The sequence below is a fragment of the Homarus americanus genome, unplaced genomic scaffold (genome assembly GCF_018991925.1).
Source record: "Homarus americanus isolate GMGI-L3 unplaced genomic scaffold, GMGI_Hamer_2.0 scaffold30535, whole genome shotgun sequence".
Lineage (NCBI taxonomy): Eukaryota > Metazoa > Arthropoda > Malacostraca > Decapoda > Nephropidae > Homarus > Homarus americanus.
The window spans coordinates 682,723-706,611 of NW_024732440.1; the positions used below are offsets into that span (position 1 = coordinate 682,723).

At 46.2% G+C, this 23,889-nt stretch overlaps 2 protein-coding genes across 2 annotated transcripts in view; one reads left to right on the forward strand and one right to left on the reverse strand.

Annotated features, from left to right (window-relative positions):
• The window catches only part of LOC121868732 (serine protease inhibitor dipetalogastin-like), a 47,311-nt gene that overhangs the window by 13,232 nt on the left and 10,190 nt on the right, over positions 1–23,889 (reverse strand). Inside the window, exons 2-3 of the mRNA XM_042369600.1 lie at positions 899–1,027; positions 284–428 (exon numbers count right to left, since the gene is read on the reverse strand). Coding sequence (XP_042225534.1) covers positions 284–428; positions 899–1,027 — 274 coding nt within the window. The remainder of the gene's footprint in view (positions 1–283; positions 429–898; positions 1,028–23,889) is intronic.
• On the forward strand, positions 1,869–8,706 carry LOC121868731. The gene is made up of 3 exons (XM_042369599.1): positions 1,869–2,165; positions 4,921–5,060; positions 6,536–8,706. Exon 3 carries the CDS (start codon positions 6,710–6,712, stop codon positions 8,315–8,317), a length of 1,608 nt encoding a protein of 535 aa, XP_042225533.1. The 5' UTR covers positions 1,869–2,165; positions 4,921–5,060; positions 6,536–6,709; the 3' UTR covers positions 8,318–8,706.

Below are 23,889 nucleotides of genomic sequence, written 5' to 3' on the forward strand. Positions count from 1 at the left end.
CATTGATCAACTTGTGCTTCTCCAGGTGGTTTCGAATAGAGTTTGAAATGATTGATTCAAGTAATTTGCCTACTATTGATGTTAGACTGATTGGGCGGTAGTTAGAGGATAGTGATCTATCCCCCTTCTTGAAAATCGGTATTACATTCGCTATCCTCCAGGATTCTGGTACTACACCCACCCACCCACTCACCCACCTCTAGTTCACTACACCTACACTCACCCACCTCTAGTTCACTATACCTGCACCCACCTGTAGTTCATTACACCTGCACTCACCCACCTGCACTTCTCGACGCTCTGGACACACAAATTTAGGTAGGTGCGTCCGTCGACAGCACACACTGGATCATACGTGCTCGTACATCTGTGTTCGCACGTTCCTCCCTCTGCTCTGAGGCAGTTGTTCTCAGGTACCACGTGCACACCTGTTGAGAAGATATGGGTTAGGTTAGGTTAGGTTAGGTTAGGTCCTATCAGTCCACCGTCCCGTGCCACACCCATGAACCCTGAGACTCATGAACCCGTGAATCCGAGACACGACGCACGAGATAGCACACTGTATCATGTCTCGGATTCACAGGGTTCATGGTGGACTGACGGCACCTTTTCCCTGACTGTACCTGTACGTGTACCTGTATCCCCACGTTTTATTTCAGTACCTGTACCTGGCACTACTACCTGGCTTTATATTAACCACCACCTGTAGATTCTATTCTCGTATCTGAGTAATTAAAACCAAACCCCCAATTCCTTTACTTATACTTCAAAGTGTACCTGTACTTGTATTCAACTGTACATGTATAAGTATTTAGGCTATTTATGATGATGAATATATATGGAAAGACTCTCTCTCTCTCTCTCTCTCTCTCTCTCTCTCTCTCTCTCCCCATCTCACTTTTGTCACAGTTGTGTTTCTTCATCTCACAATAGCTGGAGTAGAGGATGCCGTCGCTCCCACACACTGGCTTGATGTCCTTGGGGCATGCTTGAGTACACCCGCGTGAACTCTTTGTGTAAGTCACCCCTGCAAGGAGAAGGAGATGATGATGATAATAATAATAACGATAATAATAATAATAATAATAATAATAATAATAATAATAATAATAATAATAATAATAATAATAATATTGATAATAATAATAATAATAATAATAATAATAATAATAATAATAATAATAATAATAGTAATAATAATAATAATAATAATAATAATAATATTGATAATAACAATAATAATAATAATAATAATAATAATAATAATAATAATAATAATAATAATAATAATAATAATAATTTGAACACAATGGTAATTTGAGTTATAATGTACAAAATTAAAATATTCTTTGTTACCAATGTCAACCACCCAGCAAGTGATACCAATGTCAACCACCCAGTCATTGTTACCAGAACGACGGCGGTGGCTCTCTCCTATTACTTTCGAGGAGAAAGGATGTTACTTAATCTTGCTGGGGGAGGATGGAGCAAGTTCAAGAGGTCGTGACTTTTATGTGGTACTGTCGCAAGGCTGTCACATCCGCTCCTCCCGCTTTGTGCTCCTACTTCTGCTTTTTTTTGTTCTGCTGTTGCTCATCTTCCTGCTCTTGTCCCTGAGTGCTGCAGCTACACTCCCCCCAACGACTGTGAAGCCTATATGATCGAAATTTTCACGGTCAAATACATCAAGAGGTTGAATTTAGCTGAATCCAGTGTAGATGTGGGTTATATTAAGTGGGCTGATGAGTGAGTGATGGCTCCGCTAAGAACAAAGCTGTAATGTTCTAGAAGGATGGTAACGTTTCACTACGCATTATTAAAAAACTAAGAGTTGACAACTGTAAATGAGTGACATGGAGTAAAAAACCGCTTCCCGTTTCCTGTGTGGTGCCAGTGTCACTAGCTGCCGGCTGGGTGCCAGGCTCTAGTTAGGGCTTCTTTTTACCACTTCATAGTCTAGGCTCCTTCAAGAAGCTTCAAGTGTTCCTCGAGGTTCCTTCCCTTTCCTCCAGCTTCCATCTGTCACTCCATTTACTGACGTCCTTCAGGAGGCTCCAGGAATTCCTCAAGGGCGTGATGAGGGGCGCCCCCAATCTCTCGGTGAGGAGAAGGTCGTGTCATCATGTCGCGTTAGGTCGCCGCCTTCAGGAGACAGTAATCCTATGGTAAGATGAAGGAGGTTACCTGTCGTGTGTGCTGGTGGGGGGGGGAGACGGACAGATAGACGGTCAGAAAGGGAGATTGTAGACGGGCGAACAGACAGACAGACCTATTTGAACCCACAGACAACTTTGCACATATCATTGAATTCTAAGGACAGGGGAGAGAGAGAGAGAGAGAGAGAGAGAGAGAGAGAGAGAGAGAGAGAGAGAGAGAGAGAGAGAGAGAGAGAGAGAGAGAGAGAGAGAGAGAGAGAGAGAGATAAGGCTCTGCCTCATATTAGTTCGCCGAAACACTTAGCGGAAGACTCCTACACCACGCTAGGCTTAATGAACGTAGATTACATTGTTCTTGTGTGACCACCAGAGGGTAGTTCCCCGCACCTGTACTAGTGGTGCTCATGGACACATTGCTCTGGACGGTTTCAATAAAACTCGTCATTTTGGAGCTGATTAAACAAGTCCCCCCCCACCCCCCTGCCCCCCTTGCAGTTGACTGGCCCAGACATGGCATTCGATTAATGTTGATATATCACAAATAAATTCCATATATAACTGTTAAGGACACCCAATTATGGTTTACTTTAATGCTGAATTTAATGTATGTAGAGATATAACTGTGTGTGATGACCTAACAGTGTAGTGTGATGACCTAACAGTGTAGTGTGATGACCTAACAGTGTAGTGTGATGACCTAACAGTGTAGTGTGATGACCTAACAGTGTAGTGTGATGATCTAACAGTGTAGTGTGATGATCTAACAGTGTAGTGTGATGATCTAACAGTGTAGTGTGATGATCTAACAGTGTTGTGTGTGTGATGACCTAACAGTGTAGTGTGATGACTTAACAGTGTAGTGTGATGACCTAACAGTGTAGTGTGTGTGATGACCTAACAGTGTAGTGTGATGACCTAACAGTGTAGTGTGATGACCTAACAGTGTAGTGTGATGATCTAACAGTTGGTGTGTGATGACCTAACAGTGTAGTGGAGACTAACAGTGTAGTGTGATGACCTAACAGTGTGTGTGTGTGATGACCTAACAGTGTAGTGTGATGATCTAACAGTGTAGTGATGATCTACATAGTGTGATGATCTAACAGTGTAGTGTGATGATCTAACAGTGTAGTGTGATGACCTAACAGTGTAGTGTGATGATCTAACAGTGTAGTGATGACCAACAGTGTAGTGTGATGATCTAACAGTGTAGTGTGATGATCTAACAGTGTTGTGTGTGTGATGACCTAACAGTGTAGTGTGATGATCAACAGGTGTAGTGTGATGACCTAACAGGTAGTGTGGTGGATGACTAACAGTGTAGTGTGATGATCTAACAGTGTAGTGTGATGATCTAACAGTGTAGTGTGATGATTTAACAGTGTTGTGTGTATGACCCATGTAGTGTGAGACAACAGTGTGATACTAACAGTGTGATGACTAACAGTGTTGTGTGTGATACTAACAGTAGTGAGACTTAACAGTGTAGTGTGATGACCTAACAGTGTAGTGTGTGTGTAAGATAATATAGCTTCATAATAACCATTAGTGTTGTCGTTCTTACCACCACTGTTGCCACCTTCCAACAACACTGCCAGCCATTGCCATAATAGTACCATAAACCTATTTTTACATTTATGACACCCCCATGACACCCCCATGACACCCCCATGACACCCACATGACACCCCCATACCACGTCCCATTACAAATATATGTTGCCATAAAGCCACAAATCATGAGGACAGATTTTAAGCTGATCACCTCAAGATTAAGCACCGCAGCTTATTTCAACTCAAGATTAAGCTTCCTTTCTTTATTTTAAAATTAGAAACCGCAGCTTATTTCAGAGGGCATTAGGTTAGGTTAGGACTTCTTTCCTAATATTGTGCCCTGCCTTCCTTATATTGGTAGCCCTGCCTTCCTTTAAACCCGCTATATTGGTAGCCCTGCCTTCTATATTGTAGCCTGCTATTGGTAGCCTATTTCTAATATTGGTAGCCCTGCCTTCCCTAATATTGAGCCCTGTTCCTTATTGACGCCTCTTATATTGGTAGCCCTGCCTTCCTTATATTGGTAGCCCTGCCTTCCTTATATTGGTAGCCCCTTCCTTATATTGGTAGCCCTGCCTTCCTTATATTGGTAGCCCTGCCTTCCTTATGTAGCCCTGCCTTATATTGGTAGCCCTGCCTTCCTTATATTGGTAGCCCTGCCTTCTTATATTGGTAGCCCTGCCTTCCTTTATTGTAGCATATTAGCCCCTCCTTATATTGAGCTGCCTTCCTATAGCCTGCCTTATATTGGCCCCACCAACCCCAGCCCTGCCTTCCTTATATTGGTAGCCCTGCCTTCCTTATATTGGTAGCCCTGCCTTCCTTATATTGGTGCCCCTGCCTTCCTTATATTGGTAGCCCTGCCTTCCTTATATTGGTAGCCCTGCCTTCCTTATATTGGTAGCCCTGCCTTCCTTATATTGGTAGCCCTGCCTCCTGATATGTGGAGGTACCAGTGTCCTGTCACTCGTAATAACACCATTTCCTTTTCTGTGTATTTCTCGAGGCAGTGACGTCGAAATCACGCTTACGAAACTCTAATGTAGACGACAAAGAGTTAGGTTAGGTAAGATTAGGGTGAGGTAAGTAAAGTTTAGGATAGATAGGATAGGATAGGATAGGGTATACGCTTGGTAACCCTATCAAGAACAAAGGTGATACAAAGCACCTTATTATCTGCGTAAACTCCCTTTCCTTACTTCCTTCCCCAGGCTGATGGTGATGGTGGTGAGGGTAGTTACTGACGGTGGCGTGGACGAACCGAAGAACTACTTACATAAGAAACAAAGAAGAATGTAATTATGATCTGGCGAAGAAAATCCTCAAGTGTAATGTAACGGACAGCCTCAAGGTCAGGATGGTGGCCCATAGTGTAAACAGAATATGTATGACTATGTTTGTTTGTTTACTAAGGCTGTCAATTGTTCAGGGTTCTAGTTATGTTCACCCCAAGGCTGTCAATTGTTCCGGGTTCTAGTTATGTTCACCCCAAGGCTGTCAATTGTTCAGGGTTCTAGTTATGTTCACCCCAAGGCTGTCAATTGTTCCGGGTTCTAGTTATGTTCACCCCAAGGCTGTCAATTGTTCAGGGTTCTAGTTATGTTCACCCCCAAGGCTGTCAATTGTTCCGGGTTCTAGTTATGTTCACCCCCAAGGCTGTCAATTGTTCCGGGTTCTAGTTATTCACCCCAAGGCTGTCAATTGTTCAGGGTTCTAGTTGGCACAAGGCCAATTGTTCGGGTTCTAGTTAGTTCACCCCAAGGCTGTCAATTGTTCCGGGTTCTAGTTATGTTCACCCCAAGGCTGTCAATTGTTCAGGTTCTAGTTATGTTCACCCCAAGGCTGTCAATTGTTCAGGTTCTAGTTAGGTTCACCCAAGGCTGTCAATTGTTCCGGGTTCTATTATCAAGGCTGTCAATTGTTCAGGTTCTAGTTATGTTCACCCAAGGCTGTCAATTGTTCAGGGTTCTAGTTATGTTCACCCCAAGGCTGTCAATTGTTCAGGGTTCTAGTTATGTTCACCCCAAGGCTGCCCAAAATTTCTTCCAGTAAGATAATTTATTCATATTGTAACATCATTTGCTTATATTTTTAGTTTATTTAGTCTTTCTTCATTTAATTCTTACGACATTAAATTTCTATACAGTTTAGAAGATAAATCAGTGTTTTTTATTTACTTAACTTATTGCTATTTCTTACGTGTATAGATACGTCAAGCAAAGGCAGGAGGCGATAGGGAGGGTAGGAGGGGGTGATAGGGAGGGTAGATGTAATAGGTAGGTGATAGGGAGGTGATGGGAGGGTGGGAGGGGGGTGATAGGGAGGGTAAGTAGGTGGGTGATGGGGAGGGAGGGTAGGGAGGGTGATAGGGAGGGTGGTGGGTAGGTGGTGGGAGGAGGGCGATGAGGAGGAGTGGGAGGTGATGGGAGGTAGGTGGTGGGTGATGAGGGAGGGTGGGAGGGTGATGGGGAGTGGGAGGGGGGTGATAGGGAGGGTGGGAGGGTGATGGGGAGGGGGTGATGGGGAGGGTAGGAAGGTGATAGGGAGGGTAGGTAGGTAGGGAGGTGGGAGAGGGCAGGGAGGTGATGGGAGGGTAGAGAGGGTGATGGGGGGTAGGATGGAGGGGATAGGGGGGAATAGACGCACAGGGAGACATGTTGAAAGCTGAAGCAACACACACACACACACACACACTACATATCGTCAACTTGTGTATGAAATAGACCCTAAACATCTGCATATATATATATATATATATATATATATATATATATATATATATATATATATATATATATATATATATAATGTTATTCTCCCTGACAGACCTCAGTGCTGATCAAACAGCAGTGGAGCGACTTTGAGGAAGTGGAGATCGACAATGCCCGGTCACTAACTATCCAAGAACAACAAGGAGCCAGCAAGTTTAAGCTCACTATTCTGGATTCCCAAAACATCTACATATCGGCTGATAGTGACGCGGAAAAGGTGCGTCTATATATGGAACGGTGTAAGGCGGTGAAAATCACCAGCTTGGCCAACTTAATCAATGTTCAGCAGTCGGATATACGTTCAGTCAACTTGGACCCAGTAATGCAGTTTGATTTTACAGAGTCGCGTGTAACAGACCTCTCAGTGCGGGCGACAGATCAAAAGTGCACCATCATCAACTGTACCATTAACATCATGAGGCGAGTAGTGCTTGAAGGTACATTCAGTTTCCAGGTCAGTGACAGCGTTATCGATGATATCGTTCAACTCAACTATACATCGGACTTTGATGCGTCCATGATGTCCAATGTACAAGTAGGTACCGTGAGGAGCGATGGCCTGGTGGTGAGTAAAGGGATACTGACCCTGAGAGAAGTTACCATTAACACCCTGCAACCAAGAGCCATCATTGTGAGAGGAGCGGAGCTGAGGCTGGAGGACTCCGTCATAAATAACACCGGCGCCGACGGTATCATCCTAGAAAACGGCACCATCGACCTGAAGAACGTAACAATCGGAGGCTTTCCTCGTGTTTCTTTAAGGATGGAGCGAGCTTCAGGAATTGAGACACCTTTCTCCTTTGTCTTCTGTAATGGTAAAGTATCAACTAACTGGATGTGGATAGGGATCGTTGTGGGCTTTATCATCGGTGTTGTGGTAACGAGTCTGGTCGGTTTCTTGGTGTTTTATATAAAAATGAAAACCAAAAGAAGAACAGATCAACAGGGGATGGAACTCTTGCAACCGAAAGAGGTTTCCTTATCGCCGTCATCTCCGGCCCTTCAGTTATCACAAGAACGTCAAGAACAGGACAACGCACACCGGCAGAACAAGACTGTTGACGATATCAACGATCAGGATGAATATGACGATGTTACTATTAATATGACTCACCAATCTGTATCCACAAACCACCCACCTCCACCCACAAACCACCCTGCACTTCCACCCACAAACCACCCTGCACTTCCACCCAAAGACCATCCACCTCTGCCAACAGCTCTTCCACCTCCACGCACAAACCACCCACCTCCACCCACAAACCACCCACCTCCACCCACAAACCACCCACCTCCACCCACAAACTACCCACCTCCACCCACAAACAACTCTGCACCTCCACCTAACAACTCCTCATTTTCACAAATTAACCGTTCATTTGCACCACCTGCCAAACTGTCAGTTAAGCCCAAGATACCTCCTCCACTCCCGATAAGGAACCAACCGCCCCTAGACACAGCCCCTTCAGACGACCGAGATGCCCTACCAGCACCCCCAGCCCCCATAGACGACGACCAGGATCTATACGACGAGTTGGATGAATTCGAGGTGAAGGAAAAACAGGAGGCGAGTCAGACGTCCAATGTCACCAGCAAACCTCCTTCCTTCCTGCACACGGCTGTCAAACCGCCATTACCTGGGGAAGGTAACAATCCTTATCCTACGAGACCTGCCCATGGTCAGGCGGCCGTCCCTAAGGGACTTCCCGGGCGTCCCTGGCCACTACCCAAACAGTCCAACAAACCTCCGCCGCCCCCAGCAGTCACCAAGCCTTCTCCAGGAAACAGCGCTTCCCTAAGTTTTGACGACGACGAAAATCTGTATGAAGAACTATAAAGAGGTCATATATGAGAGAGAGAGAGAGAGAGAGAGAGAGAGAGAGAGAGAGAGAGAGAGAGAGTTCATGTGGTTTATACCCGCCAGTCAGTTAACCAGTTACTCAGTGAGGGTTAGCAGGTCAAGTCAAAGTTTACCAGTGAGTCAGTCAGTCACAGTTAACCAGTTAATCAGTGATAGTTAATAAGTCAGTCAGTCAGGTTAAAGTTTACTAATGAGTCAGTCACTCACAGTTAACCAGTTAGTTAGCCACGGTTACTCACTCAGTTAACCCAGTCAACCAGACACAGCAAACCAGTCAGTCAGTCAAACAGTCATATATATATATATATATATATATATATATATATATATATATATATATATATATATATATATAATGACTAATTCTTGCATAAACGAGGCTACTTAATCTGTATGTGTATATATTGTACACACACACATACACACACACAACGTCAGCTAGAGAAGGTACAGAAAAGGGCCTGCAGAATCATGCTTGGCGCAGAATACTCCGGTTACACCAACGCTCTCTCCACCCTGGAAATGCCATCCTTCAGTGACCTCCACCACCAAGCACTGGAAAGGTTTGGCAGCCAACTAATGCACCACCCTCGTCATCGCCACCTCCTGCCACCGGCAGCCCCCCACCCACCTCGCGCAGTCCGCCACTACAACAAAATTCAGCCCATAAGAGCCCGCACCGATAGATATAAGAACAGCACCATCCCATCTATTGTTAAAATAATAAACAACTCCTGATTTATGTACTGTACAGCCCTGTAAATGTATTCAATGCATATTATATCATTATGTCTAAATCAAATGTAAGTCTGTATATTTTCAGCCACCGGCTGCAACTCTATCAATAAACCGTTTATTATTATTATTATTATTATTACACACGTATACGGTATACATTACATTACATTATATACAGTATATCGGGAAGCAGCGACCTTCTTATACACTGTATTGTGTCACTACAATATACTGTATGTTGTATCTATTATTTACTGTGTCATGTATACTTTATTCATTGTATACTTTGTTCAGTGTAAACTTTATTCACTGTTTACTCTATCCATGTATACTTTATTCACTGTATTACAAAGTATAACTAAATAAAGCATGAAAGTACAAAAACAACTGTTGATGTCTGCTATATAAACCTGTTTAACTCTCGTTAGGTTAGGTTAGGTTAGGTTGGGTTAGGTTAGGTTGGGTTAGGTTAGGTTGGGTTAGGTTAGGTTGGGTTAGGTTAGGTTAGGTTATGAGCTGGGAGGAGGTTATCTGTTGTCTGTGCCGAGGAGCTGGGAGTTATCTGTTGTCTGTGCCTAGGAGCTGGGAGTTATCTGGTGTCTGTGCCTAGGAGCTTGGAGGGCTGACTTTATTAAAACAGGTGGATTAGTAGGAGTGACTTAGTGGTTTAATCACCTAACCTAGCCTCCTAAAACAGCTACCGTCAAGGCTCAAGATAAGAGCATTATGTTAGAGGATGCGAGTGTGGCTTCCTCTGTGTAGCTAACTGTCCTCTAACTCCTGGTGTTTAATTTCACGGTAAGTGTTCAGTAGTAGAAGTAATAATAATAATAATAATAATAACAATAATAATAATAATAATAATAATAATAATAATAATAATAATAATAATAATAATAAATAATAATAATAATATAAAGTCAAAATTGTTGTCGTGTTTATCTTAGTGATAAAACGTGTGTGTGTGTGTGTGCGTGTGCGTGTGTGTGCGTGTGTGTGTGTGTGTGCGTGTGTGTGCGTGTGTGTGACGTGACCAAGACACAGCTGTAAACCTCTGTAACCTTTCATAATCATATGTCAACCTTGTGCACACATCCGGACACAAAACCCAGATTAATACGTACACGTCCGTGGTGTGCGTGTGTTGGTATCCTTAACCTTATCACACGCACACACACAAGCTCAGTACAAACCACTAAACTTTCATATAGCGCAGTTATGTGTATGATAGTATGGACACACACACACACACACACACACACCACACACACGAAGCCTCCTGAAGCACATCTCTTCAACCTGTTCTTGCACATCTCTCTCTCTCTCTCTCTCTCTCTCCTCTCTCTCTCTCTCTCTCTCTCAGTATCACACAGTCAGATAAAATGCATCATTACGTCGTCAATAAATCGCAATAGAGACACACAGTAGGTCACTTTCTCACCGGCTCTCAATGACTCTGTGGGGGGTGGGTGGGTGGGTGGGTGGAGTGGGTGGGTGGGGATCGGGAATGTGTGGGTTTGGTGGGGAGAGGGGATAATACCTGAGGACCTGTGGCCTGACCCGGTGTAAAACCTGTAGAAGACCTGGAGGGCTCGATTATAAAAAAAAACTTGACACCAGAAGCAGGAATTTATGCAGGACCTGGGGATGTCGGATCTATAGCAGGACCTTTAACATGATTTGTGGAAAGAGAGAGAGAGAGAAAGAGAGAGAGAGAGAAAGAGAGACAGAGAGATAGAGAGAGAGACAGAGAGAGAGAGACATCTAGGTCATCCTCTCAATCCAGGTTCCATTACATGTCTTACATCTCCCTGCTGACGAGTACTCCTGACTAGTCGACGTGTGTGAGCCGGATATAAACGTAAACACAACCTTCTGGCTGTCATCATTCCACTTGTGTCACGTTTAACAATTTAGCGGCGTCACACACACACACACACACACACACACACACACACACACACACACACTACAATTTAACAAGGCTATTTAATGATCCACGATTCTTTTTCAATAAACATTTGAGACACAACTCCAGTCGAGGAGAAAATATGATCTTCTGACAGCTTGAAAAAATCTTCTGAAAGCTTAAAAATAATCTTCTGAAAGCTTAAAAATAATCTTCCGAAAGCTTGAAAATAATCTTCTGAAAGCTTAAAAATAATCTCCGAAAGCTTAAAAATAATCTCCTAAAAGCTTAAAAATAATCTTCTGAAAGCTTGAAAATAATCTCCTGAAAGCTTAAAAATAATCTTCCGAAAGCTTAAAAAATAATCTTCTGAAAGCTTGAAAATAATCTTCTGAAATCTTAAAAAATAATCTTCTGAAAGCTTAAAAATAATCTTCTGAAAGCTTAAAAATAATCTTCCGAAAGCTTAAAAATGATCTGGATGATTCTATATCGAAACTACATCAAGACTCCTGCAGCAGCATAACGTGGCATGGGACCCAACACCTTTGTCGCCTGTATTGGTCGACGTGAGACTGATGGAGTAGAGGGGGGAGGGGGGAGTGTGGGGAGAAAGAGGTGGACTGGGGGGGAGTGTGGGGAGAGAGAGGTGGAGTGGGGGGGAGAGGGACTGGTCACCCGCCTTGTGTCACCCGCTACCAGACAACAGGAGACCCGCTAGAGACCAAACAGGAGCTCTCTGTTAGGGACGATTAATAGTTGCCGTTGAAGAGCAAAGAGGCGATAAAAGGGTCTCTTTGTTGACGGGGCAAGACACCCGTTAAAGAACAGGCAGGAGACCGCTTAAGGGCAGGGAGATGTACCCACAGGAGGAGGGAGGGAGGGAGGGGCGGTGAGTCCCGTTCTGAGGCCAGGTGATGGTGCTTGACGGGTCAACAAGGTAGATCAAATTAACCATCTGGACCAATATCTAATGGAGGTGTGGAGGCCTCAAGCATCGAGGACAAGATTACTGCTACTTCACACTCTCAAGGAGGACCTGGTGGCTAATTGATGAACTACCGAGGATCTGTTGGAGGGATTAAAAGAGGGAAGAAGAGGAAAAGAGGAGAGACGTGGGAGAGAAGGGGGAAAAGGGGGGGAGGAGGGGTATAGGGGGAGAGGAGGGGAGAGGAAAGAGGGGGAAAGAGGAAGGAGAAGAAGAGGAGAAAGGGGAGGGGAGGGGGGGGGGAGAGCCTAGGTAATAACCCCGACAGGTGACACACAACACGATACATCTTGCTGGGTGACACTCACTTGTTTTCCTATGTCCTGTCTCTTGTCTGGAGGTCACAAGGAGGTCCGGGAGGTAGAGGTAGAGGTAGAGGAGGAGGAGGAGGAGGAGGTAGAAGAGGGGGAGGAGGAGGAGAAATAAGATCCAATGGCTAACGATTTACAAATTGTGGTAAAAAAATATCAATCGAAATGGGGATAGATCAATAGATAGATAGATCGATAGATAGATAGATAGATAGATAGATCAATAGATAGATAGATCAATAGATAGATAGATCGATAGAATGAATTGAATTGAAACATCGTCTCTCCCTCTCTCCTCTCTTTCCATCATCATCATCATCGTCTCTCCCTCTCTCCTCTCTTTCCATCATCATCATCGTCTCTCCCTTTCTCTCAATCATCGTCACCTCCTCCTCCTCCATCATCATCATCGTCTCTCCCTCTCTCTCAATCATCGTCACCTCTCTCCTCTCTTTCCATCATCATCATCGTCTCTCCCTCTCTCTCAATCATCGTCACCTCCTCCTTCTCCATCATCGTCAGCGTCTTCGTCAGGTCACACTCAAGGGTCCTCCAGCTGGTCTCATAAATGGATGCTTCTTCATGATGACTTTACGTGACTCAAGAGCAAAACAAACTGAGATTGGTTTGGTGTTCGTGTGTCTGTTCCCTTCACAAATATTACCTGTCTGTCTCTCTGTCTGTCTGTCTCTCTGTCTGTCTGTCTCTTTGTTGGCAGTGGTAGTGTGTGTGAAAGAGAGAGAGAGAGAGAGAGAAGGGCTATCTCTCACTACCTGGTCAACACAGATGTACCGTAAGCAGTATTGGTTGATACACTCCCACCTTCCTCACCGCCGTCGCTGCTCACGTTACCACCGCCTCCTGTGTCACGTACCACAAACGCCAGCACGGGCAATCAACAACGCCTGAGGTATACTACATACTGGACCTATCATCTCCCGCAATGATGAAAAAACTTTATGGATGCTACGCGTAAGTGATAATCTCTTCGACCTAATGTCTTGTGGGGAACTTTTTACTACAGCAGGAGGAGGAGGAGGAGGAGGAGGAGGAGGAAGAAAGGAGGAGGAAGAAGAAGAAGAGGAGGAGGAGGAGGAGGAGGAGGAGGAGGAGGAGGAGGAGGAAGACCGTTATCTGTTGCCCATTATTGCCTGAAGGTGTTTATCAATGGTACTGGGAGGAGCCTTGGTGAGTCATGTTCCTGCTCCTGCTGCTACAGTTAGTCTCTACTTCCTCCCGTCATGGCCTGTAGGGACCGGCGTCCAGTGTGGTGATCCTCCCTCCCTCCTTCACACCTTCACCACGCCTTCTTTTGTCTTCCCCTGCCTCCCTACTCCTCCCCTGCCTCCTTCCTGCCTCCCTACACCTGCGTCACACACCCTGATCCTCCTCCCCACCACCACACACCTACCACAGCTGCACACATCTCTTACTCAAAGCAGCTGTGTGTTTTAGTGTCTACCGCTGCGGCCTAGAAATCGATCGGCCTGAAGTCATTTATTTTGACGGGCAGTAGTATAGCGTTGTCGCCTGGGGATGACGACCCTGTGGCAAGTACTTTAGCGGCGGTTTGGTGGTGGTGGTGGTGGTGGTGGTGGTGGGTGGTGAGATTTGTATCTCTGGAACCACCACACACCACCACCGAGTGTGAGACTAATCTGACTCTTTCTCTTCTTTGTCTCTATCACCCTCTTTATCACCCTCCTCTACATCTCTTCCCATCTTCACTCCCACATTCCCCTTCCATTTCCCTGACTCCTCTACCTTTACCCTCACATCCCCTTATCTTCCCCCCCCCCCTTCCCACTCCCTTCTCCTTCCCTGATTCTCCTCCCCCCTTTCCTCCTCTCATCCATCCAGACATTCCTCACCTTTACCCCTGACCTCTGTAATGGGTTCTAGAACACACACACACACACACACACACACACACACACACACACACACACACACACACACACACCCTCAATGATTGTGGTCTCAACTACCTAATTACATTATTGTTTGGTCTCTCTCTCTCTCTCTCTCTCTCTCCTCTCTCTCTCTCTCTCTCTCTCTCTCTCTCTCTCTCTTCTTAAAGGTATTTCGTAAATTAAATTGTAAATAGATGTAAATTATTCCTGTTTACAGTAATTATACAGTTGTTGGCCCTTAACTAACATAATTACTTCATGTTAAGTCTGGTGCGCGTGTTGTTCTTGTTAGTAGTAGTAGTGGTGGTAATAATTAGTAATAGTGGTAGTAATGGTGACAACAGTGGTGGTAAGGGTGACAACAGTGGTGGTAATGGTGACAACAGTGGTGGTAAGGGTGACAACAGTGGTGGTAATGGTGACAACAGTGGTGGTAATGGTGACAACAGTGTGAGTGGTAATGGTGACAACAGTGGTAGTAATGTGACAACAGTGGTGGTAATGGTGACAACAGTGGTGGTAGGTGACAACAGTGGTGGTAATAGCCCCGTTAAGTCAGGTGTCAGGCAGTGGTCGTCGCTCGATACAAAACATTATTTTTTCACCTCCCGGTCTTCACGGTGGTGGGCGGCGCTGTTGTGTTGGTCACGTCCATGCCTGCCGCCCACCGCCACCCCCACCTGCCGCCACGTCATCTAGCCCCATCAACCACCCTTACCACCACCCTGCCACCCACCCACCCTGCCGCCCAACCCACCCTGAGCCCACCCGCCACCCCCAGCCCATCCCACCCTGCCGCCAACCCAGTCATCTCAACCCACCATCAACCACCCTGCAACACCCACCCTCACCCCACCCACCCTGCCCAACCCACCCTAAGCCCACCTTGTAACCCCACCCACCATCAACCACCCTGCCGCCACACCAGTCATCTCAACCCACCATCACCACCCTCACCCCACCCACCCTGAACCCCAACCCACCTCCCCCTACCCTGCCACCCCCCACCCTCGTTCCCTGCCCCCCAACCCACCTGCCACTTCCACCCACCCTGAGCTCACCGGTCATTCACCTGCCCACCCACAACCTGATAATGTATAAGCCCTGTAATACAGAATGCACACACACACACACACACACACACACACACATAGAGACACAAAGGTAAACAAAACCCTCTGTAGACGGCCATGAGAGACCAAGCGTGGAGAAAGCCGATCTAACACCATTGAGTGCCGTTAAGACCGCATCGGATCCCCTTAAAATGGTATCGGATCCTCTTAAGACAGTAACGGATCCCCTTAAGACCGTATCGGATCCCTTAAGACGGTATCGGATCCTTTAAGACCGTATCGGATCCCTTTTATTACCGTGGAATCGATGCCTTGGTGTTACTGTAATATTCTGGAGTCTATAATTAAAGGTTCAGAAGTAAACATATAGTCTTCAACCCCTCCCTCCCCCTCAGTACCCCCTCCCTGTAACCCACACCGTTTCCCCTCCCTCTGCACTCCTTCTCCCCCAGAAAGAAAGAGAAAGAAGGAAAGGAAGGAAAAGAAAGAAAGGAAGAAAGAAAGAAAAGAAAGAAAGGAAGAAAGAAAGAAAAAGAAAAAAAATTAACACAAGATTATATAAGAATTGATGATGAAGAAGAACAAGTTAATTATCTTCATTTACAAGACACAAAGATGGCGGACAAAAGAGCCTCAAATTATACCTGAGACTCGACCGTTATTAGCTAAGTATTCTTCTTAACCTCCCTTCCCCTCCCTCTCACTCCCTCATCACCTACCCTCACCCACCCCTCCTCCACCCCCTCTCCCTCACCACCCCTCTCTCCCCTCCCCACCCTCTCTCCCTCACCCACCCCTCTCTCTCCCTCACCCACCTCTCTCCCCCCTTCCTCCTCTCTCCTCACCCACCCCTCTCTCCCTCACCCACCCCTCTCTCCCCCACCCACCCCTCTCTCTCTCACCCACCTCTCTCCTCCCCTTCCTCCCTCTCCCCTCACCCCTCTCTCCCCTCACCCCCACCCTCTCTCCCTCACCCACCCCTCTCTCCCCTCACCCCACCCCTCTCTCCCCTCACCCACCCCTCTCCTCCCTCACCCACCCCTCTCTCCCCCCACCCTCCCTCTCTCCCTCACCCCACCCCTCTCTCCCTCACCCACCTCTCTCTCCCCCTTCCCTCCTCTCTCCCTCACCCACCCCTCTCTCCCTCACCCACCCCTCTCTCCCCTTCCCTCCCTCTCTCCCTCACCCACCCCTCTCTCCCCCCTTCCCTCCCTCACCTCATCAAATGGAACAATCCTACGAATCATTGACAATTCAAAAAAATGATGATTATCGTCATTGTGGCAGAGATACGACATTAATTATAGAGGTGAACAGAGAACTTTGTTGGTTGATTACATTCCCTCTGTCTCTCTTGTGATGGTGAGGGGGTGTGGTGATGGTGAGGGTGTGTGGTGGTGAGGGGTGTGTGTGGTGAGGGGGTGTGTGTGTGTGATGGTGAGGAGGTGTGTGGTGATGGTGAGGGAGGAGTGTGATAGTGAACTGCAAACCACACACACACACACAGCACCCCCATAATAAACCACTACGATTGGTTCAAGATAAAAGAAGCGCCATTGATAATTGGGCACCATCTAACACCACTATTACCACCACTATCACCACCACCACCTCTTCTATACACCCCTCTTTCTTCAGCCTCTTCCTCCAACCTCCTTCCTCCCCTCCAATCACCCTCCTCATCCCCCTCTCCCCTTCCTCCAACCTCACCCTCCTCACTTCACCTTCCTTCCCCCCCACCAAGTCCAGGACCCCCGCTACAGGAAGGGATGCGCGCAGCCATAAATGTCAACAAACCCCCATCCCCAAAACACAGGTGGGGACCATCAGCTGTTGTGTACAGTAGTTGTTGCCTTTCACCTGACGACACACCATGTAAACACAGCCTTGTTACCTCGCCATGAATATACGGATTATAGGTTATTATATATAGCTCCTTTAGGTTACGTTAAGGTAGGTTGATTAGGTTAGGTTAGGTTAGGTTAGGTTAGGTTAGATTAGGTTAGGTTTAGTAAGTTTGTGCAATGAAAATAGATTATTGTATTGGGGTTTAAAAAAAAACCTGAGGTGTTTATAGGAGGAAAAATACGGTTTATGGTTTAAAATATAAGCATAACATTACGGTGGAAACTCTTGTTGTGGTGGATGTCTTAAATAAACATTAATGAGGAGTCGACCAGAAGAAGCCATACACAGTGACTAACACGACGGAGAAGAGGAGAAACTATTAGGGTGTTGTGACAGGACCTGGTGTGACGTGGAGGCTACACTAAATCTGCCAACACGAGGCTACACCAACACTAGTACAGGTACACACGAGGCTACACCAACACTAGTACAGGTACACGCGAGGCACAGCACTAGTACAGGTACACGAGGCTACACCAACACTAGTACAGGTACACACGAGGCTACACCAACACTAGTACAGGTACACACGAACTACACCAACTAGTACAGGTACACAGGCTACACCAACACTAGTACAGGTACACGAGGGGCTACACCACCACTAGTACAGGTACACACGAGGCTACACCAGCACTAGTACAGGTACACACAGGCTACACACTAGTACAGATACACACGAGGCTACACCAGCACTAGTACAGGTACACACGAGGCTACACCAGCACTAGTACAGGTACACACAGGCTACACCACCACTAGTACAGGTACACACGAGGCTACACCAACACTAGTACAGGTACACACAGGCTACACCAACACTAGTACAGGTACACACGAGGCTACACCACCACTAGTACAGGTACACACGAGGCTACACCAACACTAGTACAGGTACACACAGGCTACACCACCACAGTACAGGTACACACGAGGCTACACCAGCACTAGTACAGGTACACACGAGGCTACACCACCACTAGTACAGGTACACACGAGGCTACACCAACACTAGTACAGGTACACACAGAGGCTACACAACACTAGTACAGGTACACACGAGGCTACACCAACACTAGTACAGGTACACACAGGCTACACCAGCACCTGTTATTAGTCTAGACAAACACAGAAGAACATAAGAATGGAGGAAACTACAGCGGGCATATTGACCCATATTGGGCAGTCCGTGTACACCCCAACCCTATGGCTCATATATCCATCTGACCTGTGTTGGTGGAGGGGAAAAAAGTTGGGAACGGGGAAGAGGATAAGAGGGAGAGGGAGCTATGAAGGAGGAGGTGGAGGAGGATGAGAAGGGGAGGAGGACCTGGTGGGGGGGGTGTAACAGAGAAAGATGCTTGTAAAAATATATATATGCCTGTAGGGCGAGGGTTCACACAGTCGCTTCACCTCTGACCTCTGACCCCATCCGCGTCTTCAGAATCAGATCTCAATTTTGGATCACCTTAGGATTAGACACCCTATGAGGCTTAGGTTAGATTAAGCTAGGTTAGGTTCGGGTTAGATTAGGTTAGGTTAAGTTTGATTGTTATGTTTGGTTATGTTATGTGAGGTTAGGTTAGGTTTGATTGTTATGTTTGGTTATGTTATGTGAGGTTAGGTTAGGTTTGATTGTTATGTTTGGTTATGTTATGTGAGGTTAGGTTAAGTTTGATTGTTATGTTTGGTTATGTTATGTGAGGTTAGGTTAAGTTTGATTATTATGTTTGGTTATGTTATGTGAGGTTAGGTTAAGTTTGATTATTATGTTTGGTTATGTTATGTGAGGTTAGGTTAGGTTTGATTGTTATGTTTGGTTATGTTATGTGAGGTTAGGTTAAGTTTGATTGTTATGTTTGGTTATGTTATGTGAGGTTAGGTTAAGTTTGATTGTTATGTTTGGTTATGTTATGTGAGGTGAGGTTAAGTTTGATTGTTATGCTTGGTTATGTTATGTGAGGTTAGGTTAGGTTAGGTTAGGTTAGGTTAGGTTAGGTTAGGTTAGGGTAGGTTAGGTTAGGGTAAGAGTTACATAATTTGCACCTGATACAAACTCTGCCTCTGTATAATGATTTGTCAACACCGTGAAGAGGATGATTAGGCAGTTTTTGTATGATAATGATGTGGTTAGGAGAAGTGAGGGGTGAGAGTGGGGGGAGAGAGGTGGGGTGAGGTGGGGGTGAGGTGAGGGGGTGAGAGTGGGGGTGGTGGGGGGGTGAGAGTGGGGGTGAGAGGGTAAGGACCGGGACAGAGGAGAGAGTGGGCAACACCTCTCCCCCGCTCCTACCCCACCCCTCCCCCAACACCTCACCCCCCTCAATTACTCACAATAATGATCGATTTATATTTTTATCAACAAGCCAATGACCGCCCGATCATCCATCCATGACCTCCACCACCCCCCACACTACCACCACCACGACCTCTACCACCTCCAATCACCACCACAACCTCCAAAATTGTCGACTTAACCTTCAGTACACACCCCTATCCCCATCCTCACCCCACCTCACCCTCACCCTATCCCCCCCCACCTCACCCTAAGTTTGTGACAAGGAAAACCGAACAGCTTAATTAACGCCTGCATTTACCTGTCCACTCACCTGTTCAAGCTTTTATTTCTTCTTTTTTGTACCTCAGCTTGACAGACAAACACACAGAGAGAGTATTCACGCCTGGAGTTTCCCTGATGCTGTGTACAAGGGCATTAACCTTTAACATTATTTTCATCGCCATTTTCCTATTTTTTACTTGTATTTTTGAAGCAGTGGAAGTGTAAGAAGAGGTATTGATACACACACACACACACACACACACACACACACACACACACACAGCACACAGGGACAACATATTACTTGGGTTTAGGCTTTTGTTGACAGACTGAGAATCACAGATAGATAGATACAGAGAGATGGTGTGTTGTTTCTTGAGGTGGTGAATTAATCAACACATTTATCAAGTGTTAGCATGAGTGGGTCAGCAGAGCACCTCCTCACTCACTGTACACCCCCCCTCCACAAACGTACACACTGACACCCACATGTACACATCCACCTCCACCTGTGCAAATTTACACACATACACACACACATACATAGAAATACACTTACAGACACAAAACACACACACACACACACATACATAGAAATACACTTACAGACACAAAACACACACACACACACACACCAGTCTCCTGCAAGTACTTCCTGGGTCAGTTTCTCTTCTACTCTCTGACCCAGCTGGTACTGGCGGACTCACACACGCAAGTTCAGACGGAAAGACAGACGGACACACAGACATATGGAAGTATCGAATTCGTTTTAAATTCCCAGGGACAAATATTAGCGAATGTAAAGATTAATGGACATACAACCTTTATTATCAGTTTATTTTACTATATGTTAAGACAATTAATAATATATAACCTAATGAAAATATAACATTACAGTAATAAGGTAAATTGATTCATAAATAATACGTCTCTTGCCTTCAGTGTTGTGTTGTATCGGTATAAGAGCTGTACATGTGTAACGGTACTTAATGTTAGGCAGGAGTGAATTAACACCCGCTACACACACAACACATACTATTGCCCCACGTGTAACGAGGATGGCTGGCTCTAGGGCCACCTAGGCGTGAATTTATTTAAGGTGTAGAAGTTGTCGCCAACACAACAACCACACCCTAAGTTAACGAGTTGCATGCCCCAGTGTCAAGGAATAGTCCGAGAAGACCGGACAACTCGCCAACTGCACTGGCTAACCAGTACCCCGGAATGCGATCCGCAAATCGATTAACATCCAGGTCCCCAATTACTGCTGGGTAGACAGAGGCAAATGGCGTAAAGAAACTTGCCCATAGTTTCACCCTACCCGGGGATCGAACCTGGGTCCACTCGCTTGCGAGGCGAACATGCTAACACCATACTACGCCAAGGAACGATCCACACACACACACACACACACACACACACACACACACACACACACACACACACACACACACACACACACAGTTACCGTTGGGCAGCAGAGTTCTTACCTGGTAATCAAGACAGATACAAAAACCATGAAACAGATCCAGCCACTTTCCGTCCAGTCTCAGGAGTCTTGCGGCCCTTAAACTCGTCCTCATCTTTAAAGACGAGAAAATGACGTATCTAGTGTAGGATATAGTCTCAGTGCAACATGGACGCCATTTTGATATTGATCTCTATGCTGTGATTAAGATGATTTGTTGGAAGAGGAAAAATAATTATCGTAAGATGATTCCAGCGAGGTCAGGCAGGAGGGTAGGGGTGAGGGGTAAGGTCAGGTGCAGGAGGGGGTAGGGGTGAGGGGTAAGGGTCAGGTGCAGGAGGTAGGGGTGAGGGTAAGGGTCAGGTGCAGGAGGGGGTGGGGGTGAGGGTAAGGGTCGGTGCAGGAGGGGTAGGGGTGAGGGGTAAGGGTCAGGTGCAGGAGGGGGGTAGGGGTGAGGTGGGGTCAGGTGCAGGAGGGGGTAGGGGTGAGGGGTAAGGTCAGGTGCAGGAGGGTGGGGGTGAGGGGGTAAGGGCTGGGGCAGGAGGGGTTGGGGAGGGGTAAGGGTCAGGTGCAGGAGGGGGGGGGTGAGGGGTAAGGGGTCAGGTAGAGGGGGTAGGGGTGAGGGGGGTGAAGGGGTCAGGTGCAGAGGGGGTAGGGGTGAGGGGTAAGGAATTGAGGGATGGGTGGGGAGACGACGAGGGAGGAGGGAGAAGGAAGTAGTAATCAGTGCCCAGAAAGGTAAGTTCTCAACCACAGGGGAGGACATCTCTACATGGTTCATCCCTGTAATTAACTCTCTCTCTCTCAGCCAGGATTCTCGAGATGGTCTGCACGTCAAAATTCTCAACCCCACATTGTAGAGGTTAGAACGCTGGCACCCAACTAACTGGTTCACTTTAGCTACGGGCCAGAGAAGCTGACTGCCAAAAACACTGACGGCCAAAAAAGCTGATGGCCAAAAAGCTGACGGCCAAAATAAAAGCATCTAAGACTCATTTACTTAAGCCAGAGACAATGATAATAGAGTAAAACAAAAAAAAGCTACGAAACATATTGAGACATTTACCGTAAGAGGGCGTGTTGGTAACCCGTTAGTGAAAAAATATTATGTATTATTCAGGATTTTTTTGGGGGAGTCTGGAGACGAGTGAGTGAATTACCTTCTCCACGACACTACTCTAGGTGTGTGGAAGGTGTTGGTGGGGTGTGGGATGTTGAGGTGGGAAGGGGTGTTGGTGGGTGTGGGAGGTGTGGGGATGTTGAAGGTGGAAGGGGTGGATGTTGGAGGGGGGTGGGAAGGGGGGTTGGTGGGGTGTGGGAGGGGGTGTGTTGGCAGGGGGTGTGGGATGGGTGTGGAAAGGGGTATGGGAGAGGGTATGGGACAGGGATATGGGAGGGGGATGTTGTAGGAGGGTGTGAGAGGGTTTTTTTGCAGCAATTTTGACGATTACGCTAAACGAGGAGGAGAAATGTGTGTGTGTGTGTGTGTGTGTGTGTGTGTGTGTGTGTGTGTGTGTGTGTGTGTGTGTGTGTGTGTGTGTGTGTGTGTGTGTGTGAGAGGATGGAAGTGTTGGCTGGTTTCGTGTGAACAGGGGAGTTTTTTTTTAGGCTGTTGTCAGTCATGAGAACACCCGTCTTTCCTGCCCAGACTCAAGGGTGATTTTCGCCTGTGATGGGAATGATACTCTTCTTCTTCTATCATATGCTACTTAACCAATTCAGGGCCATCCTTGTTAATGGTGGGAATACCAATACCTTACACTGATGGCTCACACACGCTCTCTTACACACACACACACACACACTCACACACACACACACACCATCTATTCACTGAACTTCAACAATATTTACCAATACGTCATGTGCTTATTAACCCTTGTGAACGATGGAACAACCTCCCATCCTCACCCCGTCCTCACCCCCACCTCACCCACACCCCCCCTCCCTCCCCCCCTTCTCTGGCCTGGGGCGACTGTCGTCCTACAGCGGGCAACTCATCGCGCGTCTGGCATCGTCGCCGCAATACAATGACCCTGGCTGTGCTCTCACCTGCTCCGAGCTTATTATCGTTTCGTTGTTTTAATACAGCTTTATTGACTTGTACTTAGGGTGAGACGGAGAGGTGAAGAGAATACCGTGACTATGGTCTGTGTTTGGTGAAAAGATCGAGTTTGAGGATCACATGAAGATTAACAACCCTAACACTAACCTAGGTTAATCTAACACTAATCTAACTTAATCTAACACTAACCTAACTTAATCTAACACTAACCTAACTTAATCTAACACTAACCTAACTTAATCTAACACTAACCTAACCTAACCCATGTATCATTGGGGTTGTTTTATCATCAGGTGAAATAAATTAAGGTGTCTAATCTTCATGTGAATTTTAATAGGTGAAGACACAAAGCCTTGGTGGTACGGTAAGCAGTCGACCGCATCATAAAATAACCTGTGTGAATATTTTTTTGTCCTCTAGCTGGTGCTCAAAGGACGTACTCCAAACAACTTAAGGCCTCGATACAGTTCTGGTGTTATTTTAGACGTCTTTTATTTGCCTTAGGTCAAGTGAGTGAGTTAGGTTCTGTCTTACTTTGTTTGTGAGAGAAAAATAAACTTTTCGAAATTTAGAGAATCAAGGTTGAGGAAATTTGTGGTTGAATGTAATCGGTGACCG